The sequence below is a fragment of the Hyperolius riggenbachi genome, chromosome 7, assembly GCF_040937935.1.
Source record: "Hyperolius riggenbachi isolate aHypRig1 chromosome 7, aHypRig1.pri, whole genome shotgun sequence".
NCBI classification, from domain to species: Eukaryota; Metazoa; Chordata; class Amphibia; order Anura; family Hyperoliidae; genus Hyperolius; species Hyperolius riggenbachi.
Window position 1 is genome coordinate 81624704 of NC_090652.1, and position 14615 is coordinate 81639318.

The window sequence follows — 14615 nt, forward strand, 5'->3', positions numbered from 1 at the left end:
TAGATATTGAATTTGCTTTGCTGGACTGGCACTCTGCTGGCAGCTCAATACTTTACACACAGATCTTAGGGTGATGTGACTGACTTTTGCAACAGCATCATCAAATATGAACATTTTGGGATTAATTCATCCATTGTCTATTATTCACTTTTACTAACAATGACATATTTAGGAGGAGTGTGAACTATGGCTTTACATTTTCTCAGGAGCAAAAAAAAAAAAAAAAAAAAAAAAGATAACTTATGGTAACAAAAACAATTTTTCCTTTGTAACAGACTGAAAGGCCTTTTATCACCCAATGTCTATCCAAGTCTGACAAGCGATGTAAGAAATGCTATCTACAACACTTTCATTAAAAGATACATGTTGAAGCAATCATCCTCTGGAGGTAAGACTTTGCAAAAGGTTTTAGCATGCTGTTTAACCATATTTCCTTTTGAAGTGTACCTGAGATTAAAACTTCCTCCAGCCCCCTCTAGTCCATGGGCTTACTCGATGTCCGTCTGGTTCCTTCTGTTGCACCACTGGCAGACCCAGTTAAGTCCTCCACTGAGCCAGTCAGGGACTACTGCACATGCGTGGCATTGGACTTGCACCTCCTTGGTCACACTCCTGCGGCCAGGAGCATTCTGTGCCTGCACTGTTACAGGCCTTAACTAACTGCACAGGAGTAGAACTCTCCCAGCCATGGGAGTGCGACCAAGGAGACCACAGGTGCAGTAGTCCCTGACAACCGGAGCTGACAGTGGGAGAATGGATGGGATTGGATGGACACCAAAAGAGCTCACGGACTACCGGGGGCTGGAAAAAGACCCAAGTAAGTGTAAATTCTTATGTCGTTTTCATATCATGTTTACTTTTAGTGTTAATGTACTTATCAAGTGTACTGTTGTTACACCTATGGTGTACATAAAACTATGCACACTGTGTTTCGTGCATCACCCCACTTCTACAGGTACAGAGTACATAGTACCATACATTTTTATAGTATTAGCTTTTCGGAGGGAGTGCATTTGTTAGGTCATCAAAAGTGATAAAGGGAGGGACCCCTGAAAGCTAATTCTATATCAGTTTTTGTTAGGGCAAAAAAATTAAGTAGCACATTTAGTACTCAACCTTTTTTATTGGTAGTTAGTGTACTAACAGCCGCTGCTATCCTAATTATGTATTAATAATGAGAATAAATGTAAAACGTTCATACCAACTACAAATCCATTTTATCCAAGGCTTAAAGAGGTATAACGCCAAATCAAGTTGCTATTGACATTCTGTTATCATTAAAATTATATTATATTAAATTACAGGCAGTAACCTATGAAAAACGCATTATCAGACAATACAGTATGGGTGGAGATTATAACCCTAACTGGATACTAATTATTTTTCTAACTACTACTTTTCTGTAATTTACAGGTATTGTGTGTGACACCGGTGACTTCAGAAACTGGATAGAACTAAATTTTGGTTACTTCATCCAGCAGTCCAACTTTGCTGATCTCTCCCTCTTTAATAGCAACCTTACAAAGGTAAAACAAGTTTCATTAAAATCCAAGTGCATGGCTCTTATTGGTGACAGTACTTATTAACAGTGTATTTTATATGTTTATGTCTTAAAAAAAAATGTTTATAAGCATGTCAATGCATTTATCTACAAAATTAGTATTACTGCCTGGCATAACATTCAATAACAAAATAGTTTCCCTGCTCTTTATTGAACATGCAATTAGCCTACTTTTTTGTTTCCCAAAGTAATGTCATCTGTGTAAAAAAGTCCCCCACCCCCCCATTGCTTAGAACAGCATTGCTAGAAGCTCTAATTTCGTGGCTGGTATATATAGTGAAGCTCATTAGAAAAGCTGCTTAATGAGGAACATTCACTCCCCTCTGCTTACAGCCATGAAATTATCAATCTTTCCGTTTGATGTTCAATCGATTCTTACCTGAAATCAATTGATTTTATAGATCACACAAGGTGGAAGATGTGCATCGATCAGGGGGCGCTGGACATGAGGGCCGGTCAATCGACAGACTAAAGCGTTGCACTGCATAGAACAGTGCAACACTGTGGTTCAATCAATTTTTAGGAGATTCCCCACTGAACTCTATTACAATAAGTAATACAATAACATTTGTAAAGCGCTTTTCTCCCATAGAACTCAAAGCGCATAGATATGTCTCAGATCAGAACATTGTTGCCGGCTGGACTGTGTTACAGAGAAAATGTTCGGGTGTTCGTAAATGCCAGACTGAACAATTGGCTTTTCAGTTTGGACTTAAATGTTTCCAGGGATGGAGATGTCCTGATTGGGTGTGACAGGGAGTTCCAAAATGTAGGGGCAGCATGACAGAAGGCTCTGTTTCCAAAGGTTTTGAGGTGAGCTTTGGGGGTAACCAAGTTATTAGATCCTTCCTCTTTGATCTAAGTTTGGGCAGGGGATGACATAGTTGCAACAAATCCTTCAGGTATCCAGGGCCCAAATCGTGCAAAGATTTGAATGTGTTGAATTATTGAATCTATTGAATAGTGATGTGTTGTGAAACTTACCAAACACACAATTGGAGAACCTCACTCCCAAACAGTTCTCTGCTGCTTTATAAAGCCTGCAGGCTGCTTATAAGCCAATGAAAAGTGCACACATAATACACCTAGCTTGCAGTGATAATCAAGCAAAAGCTGAGCAAGTCAGCCAATTAGTAGGAGAGGGCTTCAGTTGCATATAGACAATGGCTATATGACCAGCAGGGGGCACCAGCGTGCAGGATATTCCCTCTCATCTGCCCCCCTCCTAACTAAACTGCATGGGATACTACAATAATTAAAAACAATGGTGCATGAGCCAGCCTGGGGCCCCGGGAACTCTCACTGCCCGGGGCCCCAGAACCAGCATCTAACACACATATGTGTGTGTTAAGACTCGATTCCTCTCTGATCCAATTCTGATCAGAGAGGGATTGATTGTTTTGCCTAGTCAGGTAGCACTCAATACGTGTATGGACTATTTATAGAAAAAAAAGGTGAAAGCATGGCTATATTTTAGAGTCTTTATAAACTAAATGGAACAGACAATAAGGAGAATAAATGATTGCTATCTATAATGTCTTCAATTTTTTTTTCTCATACTGCTGTACAATTTTCTATTGATTCAAAAGATAGGGGCTAATACCGAAATGTCTCTAATTCTGTGATCTATCCTGTCTGACAGGTGGAACATCTGGCCGAACTCTCTGTGGCAGATCTTGTTGACTTCACATTCCTGGCTAATGCTCTGCAGAATTCTACATTATCTGCTCTTATTTATAGTCAGGTCACAAGACTTATGAATTATCCTACACTACTGGAATATCTAACAGACATTGAGAGTACTATATGCCAGGTAAGGCTTTCTGCTCTTAGATTGCTCTAAAGAAACTCATTAGAATGTCAGACCCTCATACACAAGGGAGGTTTTTAAAGTGTACCTGAGGTGAATCTCAGGGTAAAAAAGACATACTTACCTAAGAAGAGGATCCTCCATCCTCTGGTCCCCCATTGCAGTATTGTTAAAGAGATTCAGTCTGTTATTGCCTCCTTGCAGTCTGGATAGGAGGATGATGTAATGTGTCTGGATAGGAGGATGATGTAATGTAAGCTTTAGCACTATGCACACAGCCTGATATCAATTCCTTCAATTCAGCTGCTTCTGGTTTTGTAATCAGTATTTTAAGGCATTAGCAAAAAGCCTTGTTTTACACAAAACGGGCAACTTTTGGGAGCTAAGCAAATAGATTATATTTTTAGATCTGTGCCTGCAGATGGACTTTAAGATTGCTGAATGATAGAATGCAGATTCCATGAAAAATGAGAAAAGGGTCTCGTGAAGTGTTGTGGATTTCTGCACCACCAATCAGATCTCAGCCCCTAAAGGAAAACTCAGCATATATGTAGTTTGTGGGTCATTCAGTAGAGCAGACTAAGCCTGGTACACTGGCTAGATGAAAGTCAGCTGAGGAGGTCAATAACAACCTTCTCTGCTGAGAATCTAGTCTATGTATTGCAACCCCGATGCTCCCCAATGCCTCAGTCTGCGATCAGCCTCGAGGATGGTTTCAGCCAGGCACCGGTTGAGAGCATTGTTCTCACTGCTGACACCCCCCCCCCCCCCCCTTTGCTGCATGACATCTCTACTGCGCCAGTCCATTGGTTCTTCACCCCCACATAGCAACAGAACACAAAGTTAGGCTGTATACCACCAAAATGTCTGTATAGTCTCGGCCCTGCAATTTTGCCCATCCCTGATCCCTGTCCAGCAACATAAATAAATACGATAGATATGGTCGAGGGGTGAGTCAGTTACATTAACTACCAGAGTACAAAGATACAAATGCCATACAAGTGTTCAAAGCCAAGTTTCAGTGAAAAATATTGTGGTCTTGGATGAGGATAAAAACCTCCTTTTTGTTTTCTGTTGCTGTCTGCTGTCCTCCCTCCGTGAGAATTTTGATCATTATCTATCTGAAAAGAAAGTTTGTGAAAAAAAAAACCAGCAACAACTAAAATTATAGCGTAGAAAGACTAACAATCCTCAATGTGTTTTATTGCTGTCCACAAATGTCCACAAAATCCCAAACTAACGTAAAAATATTTTCAACTATAGACAGGGCATGATTCAAATACCCTTCCTACTCTATCACACTCAAGAATGTTCAGATTGGTGAAAGCACTACTGGTCGTGCTATGAGGGGGTAGAGGAGCCAGTCCCAAATGACTTGCATGGGTTTATTAGGTTTCATAGGGCCAAAACAAAAATGACCATACAACATTTTCCTACCTGACAAATCCAATTCAATTCAACCCCAACTCATTTGGCAGATTAATTCCTGTTAATCATAATCTTGCTTTTGTTCCTCACAGGACACAAATACATTGGGGAACACAACTTCATGTGACCATCAGCAGCCAATGACACACCTGAGTCTCTCTGCTCAGCGGGATCTTCTTGATAATATCTTCATGGTTCTTGGCAACAGCTGGTTGCTTCAAGTCATGCCAGAATGGCTCAATATATTTAACATTGTAATCAACAGCTTTCCTGATGGTCTCAGTGCAACATACCTAGCTACGCTTCCCCTAAACATCTCATGTGGAGACTATCAGGCCATGTGAGTATCATTTTTGTCAGGTACTTTAGCAGAAACATGGAATAAAGTGAAAACGGAAGAAGCTATTCTTTCCCCTTTTAAAAAAAACAATTGTGTGATTGTCTTGCTAATCTTTTGGCTCCAAAAGTGTCTTATGCTACATACATACTTAGATTTTGTTTGTGCAAAACAATTACTTAAAATGTACAATGTGTTCAGGTGTCCATCACTGCATCCTCTTCTGCAATTAAGCAGAATGGATTGCTTTACCTAGATCTTTTTTTTTTTTTGCAGGGACTTCTGAGGAAGCTCCCTTGGCATGCTGGGGGTCTCTTGTCTGCCCCTCCCCTCCATAGACCAGTACACGCTACTCTGCCAGGAGCTATACAGTATGGCTTTACCAGTAGCCATTCCATAACTCTACAGTGTGTATTTGGCATGCTGGGGGTCTCTTGTCTGCCCCTCCCCTCCATAGACCAGTACACGCTACTCTGCCAGGAGCTATACAGTATGGCTTTACCAGTAGCCATTCCATAACTCTACAGTGTGTATTTGGCTTAAAGTGACCCTGAGCAGTGAAAAAAAAAGGAAATATGGAATTACCTGGGGCTTCCTCCAGCCTGCAAGGTCCTTGGCATCCTCTTGGTCCCTTCCATGATCGCACAGGCGGCTCAAGTAATCCTGCCACCTTGGCTTAAGTCATGTGTTCGCACCATCACGCCAGTCCACATAAGTGTCCTGCGCATGCATGGTTCTCTAAAAACTGAACAGCGTATACAAAGGACATTTGTTGCAACCAGTGTGATGATGCACCCAGTGTGAATTGGGGGCACACATGTGCGACTTGCCGGATTACCAGAGCCGCCAGTGGGACCAAGGAAGACACCAAGAAGATGTCCCTTGTGGGCTACGGGAGGCTAAGCTCCGGGTAAGTCCATATTTCCTTTTTGTTTTTGCACTGCTCAGGGCCTCCTTAAGGCATACACCTGGAACAAACATGCAGTGTGTGGGGTAAGAACACTTGATCTGCATACTCATCCTGTATCAGAAAATCCAAAGGTGCTAGAAGCAGTGGATCAGTACCCCAAGCAAATATTTGATATACATGCCACTGACGTCCAAATTACCCTCTGGTTGCCAGCATAGCCACAATTAACACTGCAGTCTATGCAGTGCATATTTTACCAGGTAGCCACTAGCATCCGAATTTCCTGCTCCGCAGTCAGTTATCAAACATCTACTGAATCTGAAGGCTATCAGACAGTGAATGGTAGCCTTTATCTGTAACTTCTCATCTACAGCCTACATGCTGCAAGTTTTTCCAGATCAAATTGAAAATAACATCTACTATCTTGTTTTTCAAAATGTTATTATTTTATGTTTTAATATTTTTTTTTCCTTTTTAAGTGCATTTCATTGATGTTATTAATACTACTAATAATAATAACAATAATGTGACAGTATGTACCTTTAAAGTGACCCTCAAATTAAACACAAGGCAATGTGATAAACATGTAACTTGAGTACAAATCCTACTTAGGACTTTTTAGGAAGTTAGGACTTTCCTGATATATGGTATTAAGAGTTAAAATAGCAGATTACACTTTCACTGGCTTCCACTCCAGCTCATTATGGGCTAGTGCACACCAAAAATTGGCTAACGTAATCGCAAATGCTAAGCATTTTTTAGGTGAATTTTAAGAGTGATTTCAGGCATGTGCTGAGCGATTTTCTAGGTATGCCTAGCAATTTTTGGTGCGTTTTGGTGTAGCAATTTTTTATTTTTATTTTTTACAGTTTGAGCTGGAATTGAAGAGCTTTTAAAAAAAAAGCTTGGAAAATCCTCTGTTCTAGCATTTTTAGAGCACGTTTCCTATAATTAACATTGAGGCTGAAAGGATTCCAAAGTGCTGTAGGACACACTTTTGCGTTTGGGAAAAAATCACGAAGACATAACAACAAAGGTTGTTTAGGTGATACCTTTAATGACTAACTGTACAAGATATCTATGCAGGCTTTTGAAACATTAAGTTTCTTCTTCAGGCATGTTTCAGAACCGGATCAAAACCAAGCTTGAAGAAGAAACTTAAATTTTTGAAAGCTTGCATATAAATCTTGTACAGTTAGTCATTAAAGGTATCACCTAAACAACTTTTGTTATGTCTTCGGATTCTCTCCATGACTTATACTGGACCACACGCAACTTTAAAAAATCACATTGCTCTGGTGTGATCCATCCCATTAGCCAAGCACTTTTCAAAGCGCTAGCTTTTAAAAAAGTGCTCAGAAGAGCTCTTGGTGTGCACCAGCCCCTATGTTTATTGAATCCTCAAATGTGGGTAATGACCTAATGGTTTTTTTCTTCTTCTCCGCTATCTGAAATGCTTTTTATGGGCACAAGGAAGTTTTATGACTGGTTACCGGATATCAGCGAGAGGAGAAACAATGAGCAGAATGAAGTAGATTGAAAAGACAGCGGAATTAAATAACGCCAAGTTTTTAAGCCCTATTACCGAAATAATAACCGCATACACCAGACAAGTTCTTTGTAGGATTAGAATTGAATGTGTATGTTTATCTCACCATGCTACATACCATTTCAGGGTCAGCTTAATGTTTTCCATGAATGTCTTGGGGTAACCTTGGAATTGGAATTTGGTTAGACATTTTACAAGGTGTTCAGTGGTTGTGCACTTTTTAGCATTAGATAATCTACTTGTATACACAGGTGTTCTTTAACTACTTCTGTACCAGCAGTCTCTGCACCCTTAAGGACCAGAGGGTGCTAGTACAGTAACGTTGCTTATCGATGGATCACCGCAAAGATCTGCCACTCCTGCCAGTCATGCCGCTCTGTCCCCACTGCAGGTCCCTCTCTCTGCCATCGCTATGATGGCAGAGTTGTGCAGCAAGTCAGGAGCTGCTTTCATTGGCTCCTGACGCTGTCAATCAATGTAAGCCAATGGGATTGGCTTACAGTGATGACAGGGTCAGGAGCCAATAAAATTGACTCCTGACCGGCTCACACAGCTCTGCCATCAAATAGACGGCAGGGCGAGTGATCTGTGGTGGGGACAGAGCGATGATATCAGCTGGAGCGGCGGTAGCACGTTAAAGTCTATGTCCTGTCAGATCCGCACTGCCACATGCAGGACGTAGATTTCAACTGCGTCGGTCCGGAAAAGGTTAATGTCTAAATTAATATATGTTTTTATTGAAGTTCTAAGCTGAAGTCACTGAGAAGGTTTAGCCATAATCCCAATGTCTAGAAGACATACTCCAAGACGTACTTCAATATTCATTTGGTTGTAGGCTGCTTATTTTTACTTATTTTTGTTATTATTCCTTGATCAACTAGGTTGTTCTACGCTGTAATATATGCAATGCAGATTGTAACATTTGAAAAATCTGACCAACATGTCACACATTTTTACCCAATTATGAAAAAATTGTTTGGGTCTCTACGTTACAAAATTGTAAATCTACCAGACAGCAGACACCCTATGATCTTGCAAAAAAATTGATCAGAAATTTCCGCTACTCCCAAACACAAAAAATAAAAAAGGGAAATCTGAGTGGAATTTTCACTTTGATTTTTCTTGTAGAAATGTTCATTTTTATAGAATTTTTGTGAAATCAGATCATTTTATTGTATCATTTCTGGCCACCTTTAGGGATGTCAACAAGATGTTAAAAGTTTTGAGTTGATGCAAATATAATGATAACTTTATGACAATATTTATGCTAATATATACCAGTCATATGCACAGGAGACAAGACCAACTGACCAGAACCACTTTTTTTGGGGGTGTAAGGAAATATTTTCTTACTGTATATATCTTCTATGTAGAATTGGAGAATTGAGCCCTATCTACAACAAGCTTAACAAGACTGAAATTAACACAGTTTACACATACTGCAAGAGCTACCTGACTCAACAGATCAATACCACAGGTAAACATTGAGGAAGGGATTGGGAAACTATGCTGTTTCACCATGTTTACATATTTTTTGAATGTTTAAAAGTTTAGATACAGATGTTTTATATTAATTTTGGGAAACTTTGTTGTACATGTAAACATTTAGGCCCTTTTACAGTTCCCGTGGCCTGTCATGTCTCACAAAAATGCTGCCTCTTGTCGTAGAAGCAGTGATAGCCCTATGGGGCAATCACATTGATCGCACTGCAGCGCAGTGGTCAGGTCCCAATGTAGTAACTCAATGCACGCAATGTATTAACAGTACAAGGTGTGTGTTTACAATGTAAGTGAGACATGCAGTCACTGTACTTTATGCCTCACTGTATGCGGTGCGACCATTTGGGACCGTTGTGGTACGGTTGCAGAAGAATCGCACCCAAACAGACTGTTAAAAGTTCGGAAGGAGTCTTACTGCAGAGATGTTACCATGTTACTGAGATAACAAGTGTCATGACCTTTCATATAAGAAAGCATCCATAGCACCCTGATGTACTATCGGTGCTCCAGGGTGACAACATAGGTGGACGCTATAGGTGTGGTGGCTGGGTGGGGAGGAGAGCAGAGCCAGGTGCCGTGGCTGACAGAGACGCAGCTCTACTATACTTAGTATAGCAGAGCTAAAGTATCTTTGAATTTGGTTTCAAGGCTCCCCATTGGCCTATTAGCAGACCCCACGTCAAATTTCCCACCCTCTGAACGTAAAAAAAAAGTTTTTAAAAATAGGAAAATATGCCAGGGATCTTTATACAGCGATATTGCGGTTGTATAGTGATCCCTGGCCAAAGCGTTGCAGCTCCAGAGGGGTTTCCAGGAGGTCTGCACGCACTGCATACAGAACCCCTGGAAACCCCGTCAGGAAATGAAATGTGCTTTCTTTTGATATATGTGAATTTACGCTAGTGTTAGGTTTGCTACATTAACTGTCATTTACCACATTTAAATGTATATTTTTTTCTTTTGAAACTTTAAAATCAATTTTCTCAAAAACTATAAGGTCTTTTTGAAAAATGTTCCCCTTGTTCTCACTGTTGTTCTTAACATAAATCACAAATTTGGTGTTTCTAGCATGTAAGGGGGCTTTGCTATTAACCACTAAAGTCGTCGGGTTTTTAATCATGAATACCGACTCGTGATTCGTGATTACATGCAGTTATTCAACTTAAAACCGCACTTGAGTTGGATAGCCCTTTCTACTCGTGATCATGATCACGAGTCAATTCAGAATGGGGCAGAGTCATGCTCATGCTCACTCGTATTCGTGATCAGGGCTATCCGAGCTATCCTGGTTATTATGTGGCTTAAATAAGAATTAAGAGTGAAATATTATCTTCCTGGAAGTTGGACATTAGGAATTGTAGTTAATTTGAGTGTTTTTTTCATTTATGGTAAATACAGGTGGGGCAGCAGAGAGAGATGGTGGAAATATCACAGTTTCCATTTTACTCTTATTAAGTTTAAGGAAAAGAGATGACATGAATGTAGAAACAGCAGACAGACAGTCAGGAACTAGAAATAATAGTGTACAGAGGAATGAAGTTGAGATAGATTTGTGTTTCATCAATGTATAGTAGATGCTGAAAACTGAAAAAAGTATATTAAATGGCTCAGGTCATAAGAGTAGATGAAGAAGAGAAGAGGTCCATGAACATAGCCTTGTTGTACTACAACAGACATTGGGCATAGAGAGGTGTTAGTATTGGAGTAGACTAGGAAACAGTGAATGAACATCCTGATAGGTAAAAGCAAATCCAGAAAATGTCTGGGCCCTTGATTACTGGTGATGAGAGAGACAAGTGAAAAATACTCTTGATTAAATGGTTTTCAGAACACATAGGGAAAAAAAAACAATGCGGAAAAACATATCTTCTGTAGAATGTCACAATCCTGAATAAAAATAGGGATATTTTGTTTTAAAATGGTTTCCAACATCTTGTCATATAGGGGCTCCTTGTACTACTACATTTAACGATACTGTGGAATGGATCCAGAAGAATCTGGGAGCCTTTGTCACTAGTGCCACTATTGGCGAACTCCTGGAGTTGTACCCTGAGCTTGACTTGGTATGTAGATTTTGCTATATTTGTGTTTATATTGTAGCCTGAAACACAGTTATGTTCAGTCATTCTTCTTTTTGTTTGTTCCTCACAGGAGGCTCTTCTGTTTATGTTATCACCTATGGATGCCGCCCTTCTCATAACTAAGCCAGATGTCCTCTCTAATGCCACATTACTGAGGGAAATCCTGAGTCTTCTTTGGTCACAAAAAACACAATACGCCCAAGCTTTCATTTCTTCGGCAGAAATGGTACTGTCCTAAAGCATATTTCTTGGTGTTATTAGCCTGTAAAAATAGTTCTACATTTAGAACTGCAGTTATATTGCTGAATTCTCCTTGATTCTTGCCGAAAATAACTGAACTGATACTGACCCCTGATTTGGTAATCCTCCCATTCTGTGTCTTCAGTCTTCCTTTAGCTGATTCCCTGAGAACTGTATACAGATCATGAACCCCCCACAACCACCAGTCCACCACACACACACACACACACACACACACACACCACACACACACACACACACACACACACACACACACACACACACACACACACACACACACACACACACACACACACACACACACACACACACACACACACACACACACACACACACACACACACACACACACACACACACACAGTGTGTGTGGTATATAGTGTTACTTCTTTCACCATAATAGAGAAGTAGTTTGTCTGTATATATCCTTTTTGTTAGGAGCGACCTATAATCAAAGGGTAAGCTGAGGGGAGAACGACAAAACAAACCGTCAGTTTTTTTTGTTTTTTTTTTAAATTGATTTTTGTACAGAAAATACAATATGTAAACATTATGCCTCCCTTACCCATCACACAATGACATTGAGTATCTGACATCACAGTATTTGTGTAACACAAGGTCAGGTATAGTGCATAACACAATGTACATGTCAATTTTCAACATGGATAACCACAAAATGCCAGAATTGAAAGTGAGTATCTACAAGTAGTGTTGCTCGGATACCCCCCAATCACGGATTCGACTATTCGGCCATGACTTAAAAAAAATCTGGAAATTCCGTGATTAATTTCCAGATTTGAAACGGACGTACAAATTCGACTCGTATTTTATCCGTGAATGAGGCAATCACGGAAATTCACGGCCGTGATCACGGAAAAGCGTTTAGGCTATTATTAAAGCCCCCATACATGCTAAGAATCCCCCAAATTGCATGGATTATAAAGGTGATAAGGGGCTATAACAAACAAAATTCCAAAAAGAACTTTTAGTTTTTGAGAAAATGGATTTTAAAGTTAAATCAACACTTTAAATGTGGCTATTAATTGGTCGTAAGTGGTTTTAAACAGGGATTGGTTGCTAGGGCCTAGCTGGGGGCCTCTGATTGTCCCAATGGATGTCAATTCTGCCCATTTCCGCCAATCACGACCTAATCTCGGATTTCCACCACGATTACGGCCGTAACCGAATTCCAAATACTTGCAATCACAGAATTTCCGTTGCCAGTTTCTGTGATCCAGAATCGATCATGAATTCAGATTCGGCAGTTGAATAGTAAAAAATGCAAGTGAATCATGGCTATAAATTATCCGAGCACCAATGTCTACAAGCATCCTTGTAGACCTTTGACCCCCCCTCCCCCCAGGAGCTGGTTCTTAACTAAAGCAGTTGGGCTGAGTGGTGAGGAGGTAGGATGAATGCAGTTTAGGGATTTGGGAGGCCAGTGGGTATTCACAGATGCACAAACTCTACGGAAGCTGTATTCAGTATTTAACTTCATCTTTACCCACTGGATATAATAGAATTACTTCCTGGCAGGAAGTGACATCATTGGTCACTTGTATTTGTAACAGCATATTTAAAACAGCATGTATGTGTATCTGAATGGAAGGATCCAGCTTAGCACTGCACTGCATGTGCTGTACTCATATCCATGGGGAGAAGGCGTTATTGCTTATTAAAGTGTTTATACTTGAGTGTCATTTAAATGTTAATAATGTACTCTTCTTTCATTACAGATTTTAGTTCTGTTTTACAATACTTACATTTCACTTTCATTATGTACTGTTTGAGCTATTACTTTGGGCTTCTGTTGGTGATAAGGTAGTTTAGATAAACATCTTCCCACTGCTTCTTGCTTTCTCTTCCCTTATGTCTGCACTAATTTTCACCCCTGTTTAGATCTTGTCACCATTTAGCACACACTGAGTACAAAATAAAAACTTATGACCAGGTCTCATAGAAAAGAAGTGCACTTCTGGATTGAGAACAAATGTGATTTTACCTGAAACGGTGCTAGGCCAGTATCTGTTGCCAATTGTACTATATCTTGTATAGGGATATGATACATTTTGCCTTATTTTGTGGTGCTACCAACTGTGGCACGGCAAATTTTTGTCATGACCAAACCTTTGCAAGTGGATGGGTGTACCCTGATGGATTTTGCCTAATGATCTGTTAAAGATATGGCACAATACTACAGTTTTGTAATCTTTTGGTCACCTCGTGAAGTGAAAAGCATTTTTATAACTTTTCTATGATTGCTGGTCATTGGCAACTTATCTAGACTGTACCTACCTACGCTCTGGTAGATTGACTGTTGCACCAAATCTACAGTGTACACCTGCCCTTAGGGAAGCTTAGCATAGGCACTTCCATCATTGACAGAACTCCCAGAAGCTAGGTTCTTGACCAGAATCTGTAAAGTCATCTGTTTCAAAGAAGAACATCGTCCAGACTGTTGCATTTTAAAGTTTGCTAAGTACAAATAAAACTTGCTGTAAGAAGGGCTGGATTTACAGAAAGGCCACTAAGGCCTGAGCCTTGGGCAGCTGCAGCAAGGCTGCAAATGGGGAGCAACAGATAAAAAGGGGAAGTGGGAAACTTATGTCCGAGGGAGCTGTTTATTAAACAGAGGACCGGCAGTAGATCAATGTTACACATGAAAGGAGTGGCTGCCTATGGAATAAGAGCTGTACAAGGACAGGGAGTCAAAACACACTTGGCCTAGAGGCGGAGAAAGTATAAATCTGGCCTTGGCTGTAATGTTACATGATCCAGTCACGCAGCTACATTTCATTGATATAGATAGTAAAAGCAGGTACAGCTTAAACAATGCACCTTCTCTACTCTGTAGCCAGATGGTGGGATTTTTCATGAACTTTGCTCAGAAGCCTTCTGTGTTAGTCTGCTAAAGCATTATCTTTGATAATGCAGCATAGGCTGTGACAAGGTCAGCAGTAACTTCGGGATGTGATTTTCAGTATACCCTATGATGAAGCCAATCTGCAGGGAGAATATTAGAAGCACTTAGGCAAATGATCGTTATGGAAAATACGGTACTCTTATAATATCTATATTGTGGCTAGATAATGTAATGGTTAAGGGCTTTGCCTCTGACATAGGGGCCCTGGGTTTAAAGCTCAGCCCTTTCTATTCACTAAGCCAACACCTATTCAGT

At 40.2% G+C, this 14615-nt stretch overlaps 1 protein-coding gene across 1 annotated transcript in view; it reads left to right on the forward strand.

Moving 5' to 3' along the window:
- Positions 1-753: 753 nt before the first annotated feature.
- The window catches only part of LOC137526077 (uncharacterized), a 46369-nt gene continuing 32507 nt past the window's right edge, over positions 754-14615 (forward strand). The window contains exons 1-7 of the mRNA XM_068247292.1: positions 754-817; positions 1414-1526; positions 3204-3374; positions 4892-5139; positions 8969-9072; positions 11040-11158; positions 11247-11402. Coding sequence (XP_068103393.1) covers positions 754-817; positions 1414-1526; positions 3204-3374; positions 4892-5139; positions 8969-9072; positions 11040-11158; positions 11247-11402 — 975 coding nt within the window. The remainder of the gene's footprint in view (positions 818-1413; positions 1527-3203; positions 3375-4891; positions 5140-8968; positions 9073-11039; positions 11159-11246; positions 11403-14615) is intronic.